Here is a 16,541-nt window from a genome sequence, read left to right as displayed (position 1 = left end):
TCACTTTCTCTCTCACTTTCTCTCTCACTTTCTCTCTCACTTTCTCTCCCTCTCTCTCTCTCTCTCTCTCTGAGAATACGTCGACAGACAGGTGTATACGGGGGAATATGAGTATGCACACTTTGCACACACACACACATGCAAACACGCTTGTGTAAACTCACACAGAGCGCCCCACCCACACACACACACACTCCCACACACACACACACACAGACAGACAGACCTTCAGGTCCTGCTCCAGGTTGCGGAGCAGCTCCCCGTCCACGTGGCCGGTCTGGGCCACCCGCAGGCTGCGCTGCTCAGCCTTGCGCAGGCGGTACTGCAGGATGCGGCAGTTCTTGTTGGAGCGGTCCAGCTCGCGGCGCAGCTCCTGCAGCTGGTACACCTCCTCCTCCAGGTAGCTGTCCCGCACCTCCTCCATCTCGGCCCGCAGCTCGTCCACTTCATCCTGGCCAGCACACAGGGGTGAGGACAGCTCAACAGTCAGGTGCAGTTGGGACGTGAGTATGGCATAGCAATGCGATAAGCCGTCACGCAGTAGGGACAGTGCGCTTCCTGTGCATCTTAGTCACAATGTCACACTAAGGCTTTCGTTGACACATTTGTCTCTCAGTCAAAGAGCTGGTGTTATACCCCCAGCTACAACGAGCTGGAAAACACAAGCATGTATGAATGTTTCATTGAGAGATAACAGAAGCCTGGCCAGGATGAGGATAGTGTACAGGCAGTTTGTTTCAAGTCTCTAGGGTAGAGAAGTTGACCTCTATCCTGATAGCTGACCCTGCTCATTCTGTTCACTGCAATTCCCCTGAGGACAGAGCACACGGCTTGACTGACACGTGAACAAAAACACAGTCATAGATCAGAGGCAGGGAAACACCTGGGCATGACGATGAGAACTGAATCTGTCTGACCTTGTGTTGTTCTGTGCACCTGACAATAAAACTTGAAACTTGAATCTATTTTTATTCCGAATGAATGAAAATCCCAATTGTCACAATTGTGGGGGAGCCGATGACAATTTAATTTTAGCCAAATCAGTAAACAGGTTAAAAGCAAAGAGTCAGACTGAGTCTGTCACACAGTGCTCTTAATAAAGGGTGTCATGCTTGTTAATTAGAGTGTGTCTCTATTTCCTCCTCCAATAAAACATATCCTCGTGAGTCTTATGAGCTGTGACACTCTGTGCAGCTCTGAGCTGATGTGTCCAATCAAAGAATTAACAGCATCTGAGGAACTGAATTGTGGAAGGACAGGGGCTGGGAATATCTGGATAACTGATTGGTGCTATGAGTGTAACTTTAACCTGACAAGACGTAAAGTACCAAAAGTATCTAGATTCTGCTCTGTATCAAAAAGGGATGAGTTAGGTCTGCTTGTGTGGGGGATGAAGACTGTGGGATCATGTATCTGGCTTACAGACAGACACAGAGGCATGCATTTGAACCCTAAACACATGGGATAAGGGACTGTTCTCAAGTCCTGGGGGAAACAGCCATTATGACTAGAGGCAGTAAAGCTGATTAATTCTCTTGTCTTCCCAGAGAGCTGCAGAGACAGAGCTGTGATCAAGTTAGGAGAATCCCATGGTGACATGCATATGAATCCATCTTTGAACATTATGGCAAATACTTTGCCGCATCATCTCCTGTTCTATTCCCCTCCTCCAAACTTGATCAAATAGCCTAATTTGTTTGAATATGTTTCATTTATGTACAGAAGGTACTTTGTAATGTTCTGGATCCTGGGGGCAGATATATCCTCATAAACTAGAAACTACAACATTGTCAAGGGAAAATATCCTGAAATTGGGATTGCTGTGGTTAAGAATACCTTGATGGTACTATTGGTGTTATAACTGTAATGTAGGTAGCCTACAAATCAGTCAAGTTTACCTCTAGTTTCCATCAAACCAAAAGTGGAATCTAACTGGTGGACTACTAATAAAATCCGAACGCTAAATACTGCAAAATCCCGAAAGGATATTGATGATACTCAATTGTACATTCCATGTTCTGCAATGGGTGATGCAGACGATATATGCTTCATCAAATTGACATGCATTTCATGGCCACAACTGTCAATTTGGAGGAAACTATGCATAGGCAACACAATATTATGACAAACTTCAGATAAATAGATTTGGTTTATACCTTGAGGTAGTCGTTTTCTGAACGAAGATCTTCAATCTCCCTTAGCAAATCCTCCTCAATTAAATACTTGCTTCCTTCCAGTTTAAATTGTGCGCTTGTTGATGGATTCTCCTGTTTACATTTCTCTCCGTGTGCACCTGTGCTGTGCTGAGCATGAGACATGCTTCCCTTCGCCTGAGAAGCCGCCGCCGCGCCAGCCTCCACTACGCGCAATGGAGCAACAGCCCCTCCGGTAGCTTCTGAGGATGATGCTGCCTGCAGCGGATTATCCGCTCCCACCTGATCCCGGTCACTGCCAGAGCCGGTGCCCGACTCTGCATCGCTACTAGCAACCGGAACGAGCTTCTGCTCGTCGGACAGCGGTTCCGAAGGACAATCTGATAAATCTGAGCTGCTGTCAGTTTGACTAACCCTGCCGAGGGTAGCACCAGTTGGAACACGTATTGGAGAGTCATGGCTAAACGGACTATGAGACAGTGAGGCTAATTTTCCCTTCTTGCCTTTGACGAGGATAGGACTGCTGCTGTCCCCCTTGCTGGCGATTTTAGGCTCAAGTGCTGCATGTTGGGTGACCTTTATTATCTTTTTTGTGACAGAGGACTTGATGTTACTTTTTACCGTTGCTGGTTTGTCTTTCGCTCCAGTTATGGTGCGTCTGGAGCTGCGATTGGTTAAGGGCACTGTGGATGATTGCTGCTTATTCAATTTGGGGGATTTTGGTACAATTGCAGGTGGTTTAGGCGACCGGGAGTGGACATCCTTCAGAAAAGGTCTTGCCGGGGAAGGTGCTCTGTTCAACCGTTTCTTTTCCAACTGGTGGTTTTGCGGTTTGGTTTCGCTGCCAGAGCCATTGGAGCTCTCCATTATATTCCAACACCGGCAAGGGGAGGATGATGGAGAAATAGATCGATCATCAGCACAGCAAAATACTCTGGACAGGCTACACCACAAATACAGTCTTGTTTCCCTGTTTTGCTATTCATCACTTCGGGTTGGTGATGCGCATACTGCGTTTTCGCACTGCTTTATTTAATCCAATTGTATACATTCACCAGGTTGTCATTGTGCTCCCCTCTAGCCCGGCTCCGCGCTGTCTCCTTGAAGGAATCCCTGTAATAAATGGATTTATCAGAAGGAAAATGATGAACCAGATTGCAGTCACTGCTTGCAAAGCTTAGCCGGAATGAAATAAATGCAGACTTCTCTTTATCCCCGATTTGAATACCCCATTCTTCGGTTTCGTTACCTCCTGGGCCCCTGTTCGTCGGCTTCCCGTCTCATGCCCTTTCACACTTCTATCTGACATGTAAAATCTGCAATTGCTGCGGTCTGAGCCTTGACGCCCGTAGTTCTGCGCAAGGCGCATGCGCTCGTCACCCACAAACACCGAAACACACCCCTCGTTTTTGGTACCAGGTCAGACACGCCTTCGTGCGCATGTCCTTCCTCACACTATGTCTCTCACTCTCCCTTTTTCACTCTCTCTCTCTCTCTCTCTCTCTATCTCTCACACACAACGAAAAACATATGCCCCACATGTCATCGCTCAGGAAGTTTAGGACAAATAGTGAGACAGCTTTTAGGGTAATAAATATATACTTTATTTGCACATCATTAGTTTGAGAATGCCACTAGTTATAAATACCACAAATCCTTGCAAACGTCAACTGTTTCCAAATATCTGAAACTGGTTTAATAAAAAGTGTAGTCTTTCATCTTGTATGGTTTAATGTGGTGTGGAGAAACTGATATTTACGATATTAGTTTGTATCCAGAAACTGCTTGTTTCTAAAACAGATTATATAGAATGATATGTCTTGTATTTCTCAATGGGAGTACATCAATATAAATTTCAGCCCAACAAACTGAGAAAACATTTAACACAAAACGTTAAAGCAAGTGATGAATGAATTAATGAACAAACACAAAGTGTTGCATAAGAACAAAGAGGTTTAGACATATTTGACCTAGGTCCTTCAGAGGCCTCCAGCACATTTTCAAAGAAGAAAGGAAAACAAATACTCTTGTTATTGAAGTTAAAATACACTTTTCATACTTGGCTATGGACAGACATTCGGTTATTGGAGGTCTTTCTGTAAAGCAATAATGTTTTGGGATATAATAACTAACCACTGCTTATTTGACAGTTATAAGTATCAGGCATACTGTATTACTTGAAAAATAACAATGTGAAATAATTAGTCATAGCACAGTTTAGAACTTACAAAAAAGACAAAGTTAAAGTCCCTGTTTTTAATTACTTATATTTAGTTGATGTGAGCTGTGCTTTGATACCTATAGTTGTTTGCTCAAATAATACTCAAGTAACATGCACAGATTAGGGGCACAGACTGTGCTGTAGTGTAGGACATCCCAACAAAACACAACCCTGTATTTTTGAAATACAAATACACCCCGAAAATTCTAGAATTGTGATTTGCTCTTTTTGTCCCACTTGCTTTAATGTAGGGGTCTCAGGACAACGTCTGAATTAAGACTACTACCCAGAAATATAATCCAACCAAAATCCAGAGTAATTCTAAAGTGAATGTACCCCTGTATTGCCATACTTCCAATACATGTGGACCGTGTTAAACAGTAGCTCTGAATGTTCCAAAAATAACATGGGGGGGACGGGGGGACGGACAACGACTAAGGACTGTTCACAGTGGCATCTAAAAATAGGATAACCAAAAGGATCAACTGGACAATATTAGTTTAGAAACAGAAAGTGTACTCCTCCACCAACAGGATGTTTGCAGTCTGTATACAGGATTCCACCAGTGCAGTATTGTGGACCATTCTATTTCTGAGCACAGCCACAATGCCCCCTAATCACTACGTGACCCATCTGCGTCTACACTTGTTTGCCCAAAATGAAGGGACTCAAAAGGTCCAACATTTAAACAAGTTTGTTTTCATTAACTACCGAGACTAAGTACAACTGTAATTCTTTTTACACTGTCTGCTAAACAGTTGAGCATGTCAGCTTAACTAGCTATAATGGATTGTAGTGCAAAACATTACAATTGATACAAATGTGACATGAACCATTCCAGCCACTAATACTGTAAGGCAAAAGGATGCAACTGACAACCACTTCAAGGCTATTTCCTATTGGCCAGTAATATACACACGTAAAAATTCAGCACACAAACCTCTTCAATGGAATCCAGCCAAAATCAGCTGGGCTATCTAGAAATATATTTACATAATTGTTTCAATCACAAATAAAACAACATCTGCACGTTATCTTGCCCTATTCCAAGCAGTTACTTTTAGTTTAATAACTCTTAAAGTGTGAAACCTCTGTATCTACAAGCAGTCCAATAACCTGCTCTCAGAGATGTGCGATATAAGCATCCTTTTCCATACCCCCAGAACTGTAGCGATCAGAGACATGAGTTACTCGAAATCTAACGTCAGGGTTGGGGGGGTAAGATGGCTGAGCGGTTAGGGAATCGGGCTACCAATCAGAAGGTTGCCGGTTCGATTCCAGTACGTGACAAATGACATTGTGTCCCTGGGCAAGGCACTTCACCCTACTTGCCTCGGGGGAATGTCCCTGTACTTACTATAAGTCGCTCTGGATAAGAGCGTCTGCTAAATGACTAAATGTAACGTAGTGTATGTGCTTTTCAATCGTTTCTACGACGCAGGAAGAGAAGCAGTCCTAGTCCCTCTATAAGGAGTCCATGTTTCCTGTCTCTATGGCCCCCCATGAGTGTGGATGTGCAGTGGGTACCAAGGGCTCTCTACCTGGAAGGCACCGGGGAGGCCCAGCTAACTGAACAGTCCTGGGCTTGAGGTAGTCAGGAGCAAGGATGGACAGTAGGGGTGGTGGGTGTTAGTGTGTGTTGTCTGTCGTACATGCTATAGAGTTCAGCTACAGAAAACAGGTGAATTAGGAGGGCAAATCAAGTGAAGACACTGAGCCTCTTGCAGCAGCCACTGACTCTCACAATTCCAGACAGCTGCTCGATGCTACTCTCTGGTGGCCAGAATGGTTCACTGCATGTGCAGGTAGAATGGAGGGGGGGGTCAATGGGGGGGGGGGTCCACTCAACAGCAGCGCATGCGGGGAGGGGTGAGCTCTGGAGGCACTTCCGGTTCAGGCTGCAGAGACAGGATGCTGTTGGAAAGCTCATTGTTGGTCATTTCCAGCGGCATCTGTTGAAAATAGCACAGAGGACGAGGAAAGCGTTGGTTAATGGTGTCGTCAATCTTTTTAACAGCAGCAGAAACTAAACAGGGTAACGATTCATGATTACATGAGTGGAAGCAGTTATGAGGAACTATATTACATTATGAGATTTGAAATGAATCTTCCTTAGCCTGTGCATTGCATGCAAAAAATAAGGCAACAGAAAGTTTTGTACCAAATTAAAGCCAGATCAAAAGAGAGCCCCATGAGCTACCAACCTTGCTAAGAATGTCATCCACCAGTTTTAGAAAGATCTCATCCACGTTAAAGTTATCCTTGGCGCTAGACTCACAAAAGCGCATCCCGGAAATTCGCGAGGCAAACTGTATATGAGAAAAGACATCTTGTTTAGTTACAGAACAACAATAAGCCTGATTCCTATTTTCAACAGTGCCTGCATATACATTCAAATTGGACCAGTAGTAAAAAAAGATTATGGTAACCAAAAAATTGAGTAAACTTCTTCAACAAATCTTAATGACTTGTTTCTGTAATGAAGGCCTTCAATAGGAATGTAGACTTGGCATCTGAGGCATTCTCATACTCTCTTGTTTATTGACCTTGTATGCTAGCTCGCCGAAAGACACAAGGGCTGCTTTGAACAATATGAGCAGTGAATCTTTGGGCGAAAGTTACCCGGCGACTCCTCCTGTATGTTTGAAGGTGTGGGCTCACCCTCTCAGCCTGCTGTCGAGTGATGATGCGGTCAGTCTCACAGTCCAGCTTGTTCCCCACCAGCAGGAGCTCAGCCTCCTCTGATGCATACTGACACCCATCAACAGAGAGGGAGAGACCCATGAAGAGAGCTCGTCACTCCGAGTACACTGACATTTCATGCTCACCCCCCCCCTCCCCCACACATAAAACAACATAGATCGAAACAGTTATTTGGCTGGGGAACAAGTCACCTTGTCTATCATCTTCATCCACTTGGGCAAGTCATCAAAGGTTTCCTGCTTGGTGATGTCGTAGACGAGCACGATCCCTTTGGCCCCTCTGTAGTAGGCTGAGGTGATGCTGTTGAACCTCTCCTGACCAGCAGTATCCCTGGGTGGGAAGGGGAAACACTCAGAAATCTGCATGCATTAGAAATGCGCTTAACATTAGGGTGCTCGTTGGGATCAATGTCGTTCCAATAGATCATCTGCAATGTTATTACACTGACAAGGAGCCTTGTACTGTAAATAAGGGTCCTACTGGTCCTACCCAGAACAGACCTAGGTAAATCAGAGCTTCATAGAACTATTATCATTGACCAAATTAATTGATCTGCTATAAGCAAGAAGAACATTTTAACTCACAACACAAGAAAAGCCATTTCCTGATTACATCCTTATGACAACTGTAAACTGTGTCACAATATTGCCAGATTCTCTAAAAACGTGTATGAATCAAACCCCTCAATTTCAAATATCAACAAATCGACTCAGAATGACAAGCCTATTTCCAAGAAGGGACCGATCTCCTAGCTACCACAACTTTTGCGGACCAGGTTAGCGACATGCCTAGAGGTTAAGCTACATTCATATGAGTTCATGTACTATACCTTGGGCCTGCTAGCCTGTCCCTTTCCAGTGTGAGTCAGAGTCAGGCTATGAGCGGCAGCAGAGTCAGACACAGGCGTCACATGGCGGAGGAGGGTTAGGGCTGACAGTGATGAAGCAGCCCAGGCTGCAGGACAGTGAGATGTGAGCTGCTCAACACGAGACACAAGACACATTCAGGACAGCCATCCTGAATCGACTGTGATGGTGAGGGTGGAGAGGAGTGGAGTGGTAGAAAGGTTGGAGTGGAGTTGGGTGAGATAGAGGATATGTAGGGGATGTTTATGGGGGTGAAGTGAATGGGGTCAGGAAGGTGGAGTTTGGGGGGTAGAATTGGATGAAGGGGTTAGTGAACAGGATGAATGTGTTATTTAGGGAGACACGTATGCATTCCAGCCAAGCACAATGACACACCAAGCGAGCTCATGTACGGAGGTGTGTCTGTTTTGGCAAGCGGTAGTTATTCAAAGCAGTAGATGGCTCTACAGTTGAACAACACAGAATCTTCCATTTCCGAAAATGGAGTATTGCTTCAACATATCTTGTTGAAAACAACTGAAATGAATGAAGAATTCACAATGAGGATCTTTTTTGTATCAAATTCAACCATGCCTGACTACATAGAATGGTGCATTGTAGCACTTGTCAAGTACAAGTTCATGTCTTTCTGTCCAGGATAAATTAAGGAAAGGAAGCAATTCTACACCACTGAGATGCACCCAAAGACAGTCTATTGGAGACAGTGAGATGGTTGAAGACATCCAGTGGTCTCTGTCCTCCTCCTGTCCACTCACCATATCTGCAGACGGATCTTCTTCCCTCTCAGCTCAACAGTTTTGATTTTAAAATCTACTCCTGCAGAGCAACACATAAGATACAGAAAATTTATATAAAGGTGGATAACAAACCAACTTAGCTAGCAAGTGCACATATTATTAAATACATGCTACTTCATATGTGACAAAAGGCTTCTTCATAAACAAAAGTACACTGGAATGTCACTATCCTCTGACACATTTAGACCTAGTTCTCAATCAATCCCGAGGCACAGGGTACTCTATCTTAGGGATCCTGTCATAAAAAGGAGCTGTTTACTTTAAAGACATTTTGATCAACGGGACAGGAGTCACCATGGGGCACAACTCAAAGAGGAGCTCAAGTAACCTGCAGAGCTGTGTCACAAGTATGACAAGGCACAAAATGGTTGCTTGCCAGAGCAGCTGCTTGAGTTTGACTATTTTGGGACCATGGCAGGCCTGTCAGTTGTGTTGGTCCTATTGAGAGCAGTGTTCCCCCTTCAACACATTAAATGGCTGTGTACCATGGACACTATACAGAAGAATTAAACTACAAATATTATGCTTTTTTACACTTTCCGTGAAAATGTAGTGATTAAGCTAGCTGGATAACTGATTGATGAGTTAGGACAAATGCTTAAAACACAAGGTAATAAAGAAGGCCCTGCCTTTCCAATCTAGTTGTATCCAAGTTGTTTAACGTAACTGCTATTTAGAAGTACAGTACAATGACATTTGGGACATGGTTTACTGTAGCCTACCTGTCTGAACACAAATAGGAAATCTATAGATTTTGTTATATTAAACATGACATTAGATTTAGACAAGCAAGTTAAGCTACAGTAAAACAAATAATAACACAGGATACGTATCTAAATATATATTGAATGAATATAAAATACATTTGACATCATTGAGAATAGACTTTGCTGTTTGACAGGCCTTGAGTGAACAACTTAGACCGCAACCACATCAATCAATCAATGCACTGACTCAAGTGGCAATGAAAAACACATGAAAACCCAATATATCAATAGAATAGAACCAATAGAACAGATGTACTGAGAATTGCTCGCCTTATTGTTATACAGGCTGGCTACTACCGATAGCAAATGTGAAGGAAAACAATGCTAGCATCAACAATCACCGTTGTGGCATGGCTAAAGGAAAAGTTGTCTAACTCTTACCAACGGTTGACTTGCATGCTTCGCAAAAGGTATCGTCGGTAAATCTTTCCATGAGGCTGGTTTTGCCAACACCACGGCTGCCGATAATGATGATTTGAAGTTTATAATCAGCGGGTCTGGGTGGCATTTTTCTACGGCGAGACTGAGCCCCCATAGCGGGGGACGCATTAGCAGAGCCCCCGCCACCGACCCTCCGCTGGATTTCATACCTCGAATCCATCAATAATACCACATTTGTACACCTAAACACACGTTGATAAAGACACGTATGGGGGAGAATAGTTGAAATATGTTTCTTCCGTCTTACTATTAAAGTTTACTAAAGTTTTCACTCTTCAACTGTTGTTGACCAACCGACTGGACTGTCAGGAGCTTTTACAATACGTCACCGCGCATTTTTCCGCTTCCGTCGCATTCCTTTGGAGATGCATTCATGCTTTCATTGGAAGTTCGGCAGTTTAGTCTCCTGTGTGTCAGAATTAAACGCATTTGTACTTTATAGTGTCCCCTCAGCAAATTCGAACAATAAAAAAGAAAGGTGTAGATGGATTTAGATTGTAATGGAGTGATTTCAGAAGTTGTCAGTTCCCTGTTTCCTTCACACTATATTTTCTGTCCTGGTAGTCTCAAACATCAGTGATAGGCCCTTGCTATTGAACGCAAATCCACAATTCCCCCAGACACAACAAGCTAACATGAGATTCTAGCTTTACTTGCACTCTAAAACACTCTAAAACGGCATCAGTATGTAGAGAATGGCCCCAAGAAGTATAGTAGTGTGGTCTTGTCCTGCCTTTATTGTGCTGGCAGATAGTAGGTGAAGTAGAACTTCTACTTTCAGTAGCAACTAGTAATACTGATGGTGCATTGCGCCCATCCGGGCATCCGTAGTGTGGGGGTCTGTGACGTAGAAAAGGGGCAGGTCTCTTTAATCCAAACACCAACGACATCTAGGCTGACCATTTATCGTTATCCAGTATTTTCGAGTACTTATATCCTTTACTGTAAACGACGACGGCAACACCATGGCCGCACAGAAAATAAACGAAGCTCATGAGCACATCGCGAAAGCGGAGAAATGGTATGACAAGCCACAATGTTTTCATTCAGATAGACAGGCTGGCTGCTCGCTAGCCAGCATATTTACTGTACTCATTGATTGGCCCATCTAGTAGCTTCTGCGTCTTAGACAGTAGCTAGCTATTGCATACAAATAAAACGATTATGCATGTCAGTAACATGGACTGTACCAAGCATGCTTGCCAAGTTTTTTTGTAGTCAAAACAAATCCAAAATCACAGTAGGCCTATGCTGATGTTTGCTAGCTGTAACGATACATTCGCATAGCCTAGTACAGTACTATTCTCACACTGTTGCTGTATCATATTTTCGTCCTAATCTAACTAGTTAACGTCAAGTATAGTGACTTGATTGTGATGCAATGTTATAATTTTTCACATGGCAGTTTAAAAACAAATCTAACCAAGTGGAAGCCAGATTATGACTCTGCTGCGTCCGAGTATGCCAAAGCTGGTAAGGGTTGAATCATAGTCTTATTTACTGAAGTAAGGCCTATAACAGAATTGTATATGAAAATAACGTTTTTTGCATTTCCAGCTGTGTGTTTCAAGAATGCCAAACAGTTTGAGCAAGCAAAGGATGCCTACCTGAAGGAGGCAGAATATCACACAGAAAATAAAACGTATCCTTTTTTTATGGAACTGTCAGTTTCTCCTTTTCTTTTCAACTGAATCTAGACTAGATTCTGCAACAATGTCCTGTGATTTCCTTAACCTAAATCCCCAGACTATTTCATGCTGCAAAGTAAGTAACCCTCATTGGATAACATTCAATTACGTAGAAGGAAATATAGGCCAGCAGACCTACTTTGTAACATGTTTATTCCCCCCCAGAGCAATTGAGCAAGCTGGGATGATGATGAAGGTGAGGTCTAACTTATTCAAAAATGCATAATACCTGTATTACCACAATAATGACTATAGTAGACGTACAGTACAGTGAAGAGGAGAGAGAAAAGTTAGTGTTAGCCATGTCACTTAAGACACCATGGACTCTCTCTTCCCTATAAAAGGACATGAAGAAGATGCCAGAGGCCATTGAATACATAGAAAAAGCCAGCATGATGTATGTGGAGAATGGCACTCCTGACACAGCAGCAATGGCTTTGGACAGGGCTGGCAAGTAAGTTCTGATCCAAACTCTTGTAGCTTAGCATCAGATGATCTGTAATACACCATGCAGCAGTGACCCCTCACACAAAGGGATGCACATTTAAAAAAATATGTGTCAGTGTGTGATTGAGTGCAATAGGCATTATTAACGAGTTATCTGACTGAAGTCCGTTTTCTTTCTTTTTTTAAAATCATCATTCTTTTTGTGATCAGACTCATTGAACCTATGAGCTTGGAGAAAGCTGTGGACTTGTATCAGAAGGCAGCATCTGTTTTTGAAGTAAGGATGATGGAATGCTGTATATTGTGGATCAGATACCCTTTCATAGTAAGTTCCTGATTCACCCACACTGTCTGCCTGTAGAATGAAGACCGTCTTCGTCAAGCAGCTGAACTTTTGGGGAAAGCCTCCAGACTCCTGGTCCGGTTGCGCAGGTAGGAGCACACTTGTACTGGTTCCATATCCCTACTACTACTGTTGGAATGTCATCATCTTTGATATGACTCTATTTTAACACAAACACTTTCTATACAGGCTTGATGAAGCTGCAGTGGCTCTTCAGAAAGAGAAAAACATGTACAAAGATATTGAAAACTATCCAATGTGCTTTAAGGTACTGTACATTCTTGGTCGTATGCAAGCGTCAAGTACTCATACTGAGATGGTGTTCATGTTACAGTACTAATGCTGTATATTGAGTTATATGCTACATGTGTTCTTGGTCTGTGATTTTATCTCTTAGAAAACAACTGCACAAGTGCTGGTACATCTTCACCGAGTGGACTTTGTGGCTGCAGATAAATGTGTCAGAGAGTCTTACAGGTAAAGTCACGCTTCTTATGAAACCCTCACTTTACTTCATCCACCGTGCATGCCCGTGTTATGGATATCTACAGCTACAGTTCCAGTTTATTCTGGAATGTTCATCGTAGAATACTCACAACCCGTTACTGTGTAAATGATTGTGAAACTGCAATGTGTGATTTGCTTGCAGTTTACCTGGGTACGATACAAGTGAAGATGCCATTGCCATGAATACACTACTGGCGGGGTATGATGACCAAGATGAGGATGTCGTCCACTACATTTGTAACTTACCTTTACTGAAGTACATGGACAATGACGTGAGTAAGATGCATCAGATGCAATGCAGTTTCTCCAGCAATTTCTATCCACATGTCAATTTGGGCACCAAATGGCCCTTGGGCACCCAAACATATTTTTATACCATTCATCTGTTTTCTCTCCCTCTCTGTCTCCAGTATGCCAAGTTGGCCATATCCTTGAGGGTACCTGGAGGTGGAGTGAAGAAGAAGAAGACCCCTGCTGCACCACAAGGGGCAGCCAGTGGGGAGGCTGCACCAGAGGAGGACGACGACTATGAGGGAGGCTTGTGTTAGCCTCGAGGTACCCCATGGCTGAATACTTCACTACACAGTCTCGTATTCCATACATACACAATAATAGTGTGATATGTGGGTTCATATCAGGTGAAAAGTAGACCTTTCCCCATATATGGAAACAGTTTCTGAGCTCCAAGATTCTCCCTGTCTGTGAAAACAATGAAAAATTCCGTTAGCCGTTGTAAATCAGAGCTGATACATAAACATAGTATATATATCCAGATTGCATATTCGTTTGTGTGTACAGTTTTTGAGGTGGATCCTCAATTAAATAAGACATATCTTATATGTTGAGAAATTGTGTCATATTGAAATTGTATTTAATGTTCTGTCATAATATACATTTGTTGGTGTCAATCATTGACGTTCATTGAAATTGTAAATGTGGTCGTCATTGTAGATTGTGTGTACAATTGAATCCAAATTCTATTCTATTATTTATTAAGTCATTATACTTTGTCCAGGGACAATATTATTAAGTATAATGTGAATTTATTGTTGTGTAGATATCTCAGAGATGAGTTATTAAGTGTTACTATACGTACATTGTTCAAGTAAAATAACTGGTGAAATATTTAAAAAGCATTCAGTGTCTTTTCAATAGTGGATGTGTACAAGATAAGTTATTTTTAAAAAATTATATGATCTAACATAGGAAAGTTTGCTCTCACATAATGATTTTAGACTGTTATGTGTCTCAAAGTGCAGCTTATTTTTGCACTGTAGAGGGTGTGACTGGACCAAAAGTATATCATGATCTGGTATGTAACTGATAGACTGATGTAGAGAACATAAAACAAGAGGGAACAGAAATTTAGTGGAATTGTTCAGATTCTTTTACTATGCTATTCATGTTTAAATGCTAATAATGTATACTGTACACAAAACCTTCCTACTCAATGTTATTGTTCTATACCTCTAATGCATCTAATTGTTGTTCATAGAACAAGTGAAAACATGGTAAAGGCTGCACATAAAATCAAAATCAATTACATCATGTAAATAATTCCACATTGGTGAAATTGCAAAAACAAAAGTTTCCATGACATAAAGCTGTACTGTATTAGATGGAAACAAACACTGCTATGTGTGCTATTTGTTCATTTCCTGTGCATTACCTAAATATTCAGATCTTTCTTTTACGGCATCATGAAATAAACAAATTATTTGATGTATTTGGTGGTGGTCATTTTGCATACTGTCAATTTCATCCAACAACAATAATAAATAGCTGGCTGGCCGTGTTTAGAATGTGGGAGGAGCAGGACCTAGTGGTACAAAACAGTTACTTGGAAAAAAGTCAGGTAATGGATGCAAAGCTTTTTAAAGTCCTGATTTATTTTTGATGAGTGTAGCGTTTTTCTAATGCTCTCTACCTGCTACGCAATGTCACTTAATAGTAATAACATATGATGTATTTGTGCATTAGAGAGATCAAAGCTGTACATCAATGTTGCCATCAGTGAAGATCTAAATTATAAACCTCTTGTGTATCATACCTGCCAATGGGCAGCAAATGAAATATAGACATACACAAAAAAAACTGTCTGCCATGCGGTAATTCACAATGGGTAAATGGAAAAAAACATTTCCACAATAGCAAATTTCCTTTAATCATACACGTACACTTTCACATTGAATTGTCCACACTATCATCCATAAAATGCCATGTACATGTAATGAAAATGACTTTATTATAGTTTTTTCATGCTACAATGTCTTCTAATGCATAGTTTGGACCACAGGGTATGTGTATGCCCCTTGTGTCAATGGGTACTTGTCTCATCCACCTCCATTTTAGTGGCATAGCCAATGTTACTGTTGTGGATGTAAGAATGTAAATGAGGTTGACATTTTAATAACTGTAAAAGGTGATGTACGACAGTCTACCGGTTGATGCACGAGTAGCTTCTTTATACCCTGATTAAAAAATAGCCCCCCTTGGATTGAGCTCTAATCAAACTGGACAAAGAAGTTATTAGATTTTCTATCACATTCACTGTGAACATATCCAAAAACTGTCCCTTGCCCATCAATCTCACCAGAACTCAATCACATTTTTCCCTTGACCTGTATCATGTCATGCCTTTTAATATTTGACCACCTTTTTAGAATGCAAATCCATATTTTTCTGCCTATGTCGTCCTTCAAGCTATAATAATATAAACACTTTTATTTTCTGAACCGACAATGGAATAACTGAACCCCGTCTTGGGATGTTTTTTCCTGAGAGATATATTTGATAACTAAAACACTTTTAGTCTCTCACACTAACAAAGTAAGGCAAGTATACATTGTGTAATAACGGTATTTTGTTTTTCAAAACTGGCTCGTCTCAGTCTCAGACATGACAGAGTGCCTTTTAGGGGTTTGCTGTATCTTGGCCAGAACAGAAGCTGCCTCTAGATTCTGTCCTCCTTCGTAATAGACTGCCTTGGAGGCTGAGAGTTATATATTGCACAACCCCACAATCCAGGAACTCCATTTGGAAACCGTCTGAAAAGTGAGCTGCAAAATTGTGAGCACACATTGGTTCTGTATGGTCATTATCCATAAATGGGAAGCCCTTGGTTAACACTCGGAGTCGGTCATCCCATGTCGTTCTTCCGTGGGAAAGCAGGGACAGTAATCCACACACACCTCAAGAGCTCTTAAGACACTGCTCAGTGCCAGATACACCCCACTCGAAGCGTGAGAGAAGTCCCCCCGTCTCAAAGGCCTGTGCCAGTCACTGTGCCACGGTCACTTCTCATGTCACTCGTGTTCTTGTGGTGGGCATGGTGAGGCTCACTGGGTCTTCTCCCTGGTCCACTTGATCATGGTCTCTGGGGAGCGATAGAGGAAGATGAGTTTGGCGTACATGTCCTCCTCCAGGTCCAGCTCTCCCGTCTCTCGGACCAGGAAGATGTCCGTGCACAGCTTCAGGATGCGGTCCACGTTGGGCAGCTCCTCGAACATGATGGTGTGGGAGATTCCGCTGAAGAACTCACGAACAAACTTTCCAATGACCAGCACCACGGACGCGTACAGCCCCATAATCCTGCAAGGCAACCGAGA

At 42.4% G+C, this 16,541-nt stretch overlaps 4 protein-coding genes across 5 annotated transcripts in view; 1 reads left to right on the top strand and 3 right to left on the bottom strand.

Annotated features, from left to right (window-relative positions):
• LOC124472953 (microtubule cross-linking factor 1) overlaps positions 1-3,505 on the bottom strand; it is a 32,060-nt gene extending 28,555 nt beyond the window's left edge. For both annotated transcript variants that reach the window (XM_047028139.1, XM_047028140.1), the window contains exons 1-2: positions 2,157-3,505; positions 227-451 (exon numbers count right to left, since the gene is read on the bottom strand). In XM_047028139.1, the coding sequence (XP_046884095.1) occupies positions 227-451; positions 2,157-3,020 (1,089 nt within the window). In that variant the 5' untranslated portion in view covers positions 3,021-3,505. The remainder of the gene's footprint in view (positions 1-226; positions 452-2,156) is intronic.
• Positions 3,506-5,830: 2,325 nt separating this feature from the next.
• Positions 5,831-10,643, bottom strand: rab12 (RAB12, member RAS oncogene family). The gene is made up of 6 exons (XM_047027546.1): positions 9,889-10,643; positions 8,699-8,759; positions 7,269-7,407; positions 7,036-7,125; positions 6,579-6,683; positions 5,831-6,326 (listed from the first exon to the last, which is right to left on the bottom strand). Exons 1-6 carry the CDS (start codon positions 10,106-10,108, stop codon positions 6,219-6,221), a joined length of 723 nt encoding a protein of 240 aa, XP_046883502.1. The 5' UTR covers positions 10,109-10,643; the 3' UTR covers positions 5,831-6,218.
• A 166-nt stretch (positions 10,644-10,809) lies between these two features.
• napgb (N-ethylmaleimide-sensitive factor attachment protein, gamma b) lies at positions 10,810-14,659 on the top strand. Its single transcript, XM_047027483.1, has 12 exons — positions 10,810-10,969; positions 11,354-11,421; positions 11,506-11,590; positions 11,695-11,712; positions 11,802-11,832; positions 11,981-12,090; positions 12,294-12,360; positions 12,445-12,515; positions 12,616-12,694; positions 12,824-12,903; positions 13,076-13,205; positions 13,344-14,659. Exons 1-12 carry the CDS (start codon positions 10,914-10,916, stop codon positions 13,479-13,481), a joined length of 933 nt encoding a protein of 310 aa, XP_046883439.1. The 5' UTR covers positions 10,810-10,913; the 3' UTR covers positions 13,482-14,659.
• A 71-nt stretch (positions 14,660-14,730) lies between these two features.
• Positions 14,731-16,541, bottom strand: part of LOC124472562 (piezo-type mechanosensitive ion channel component 2) — a 42,281-nt gene continuing 40,470 nt past the window's right edge. Inside the window, exon 56 of the mRNA XM_047027482.1 lies at positions 14,731-16,524. Coding sequence (XP_046883438.1) covers positions 16,272-16,524 — 253 coding nt within the window. The 3' untranslated portion in view covers positions 14,731-16,271. The remainder of the gene's footprint in view (positions 16,525-16,541) is intronic.

Source organism: Hypomesus transpacificus, chromosome 10 (genome assembly GCF_021917145.1).
Source record: "Hypomesus transpacificus isolate Combined female chromosome 10, fHypTra1, whole genome shotgun sequence".
In the NCBI taxonomy this organism is placed as follows: domain Eukaryota; kingdom Metazoa; phylum Chordata; class Actinopteri; order Osmeriformes; family Osmeridae; genus Hypomesus; species Hypomesus transpacificus.
This window is presented reverse-complemented; position numbering and strand designations above follow the sequence as displayed.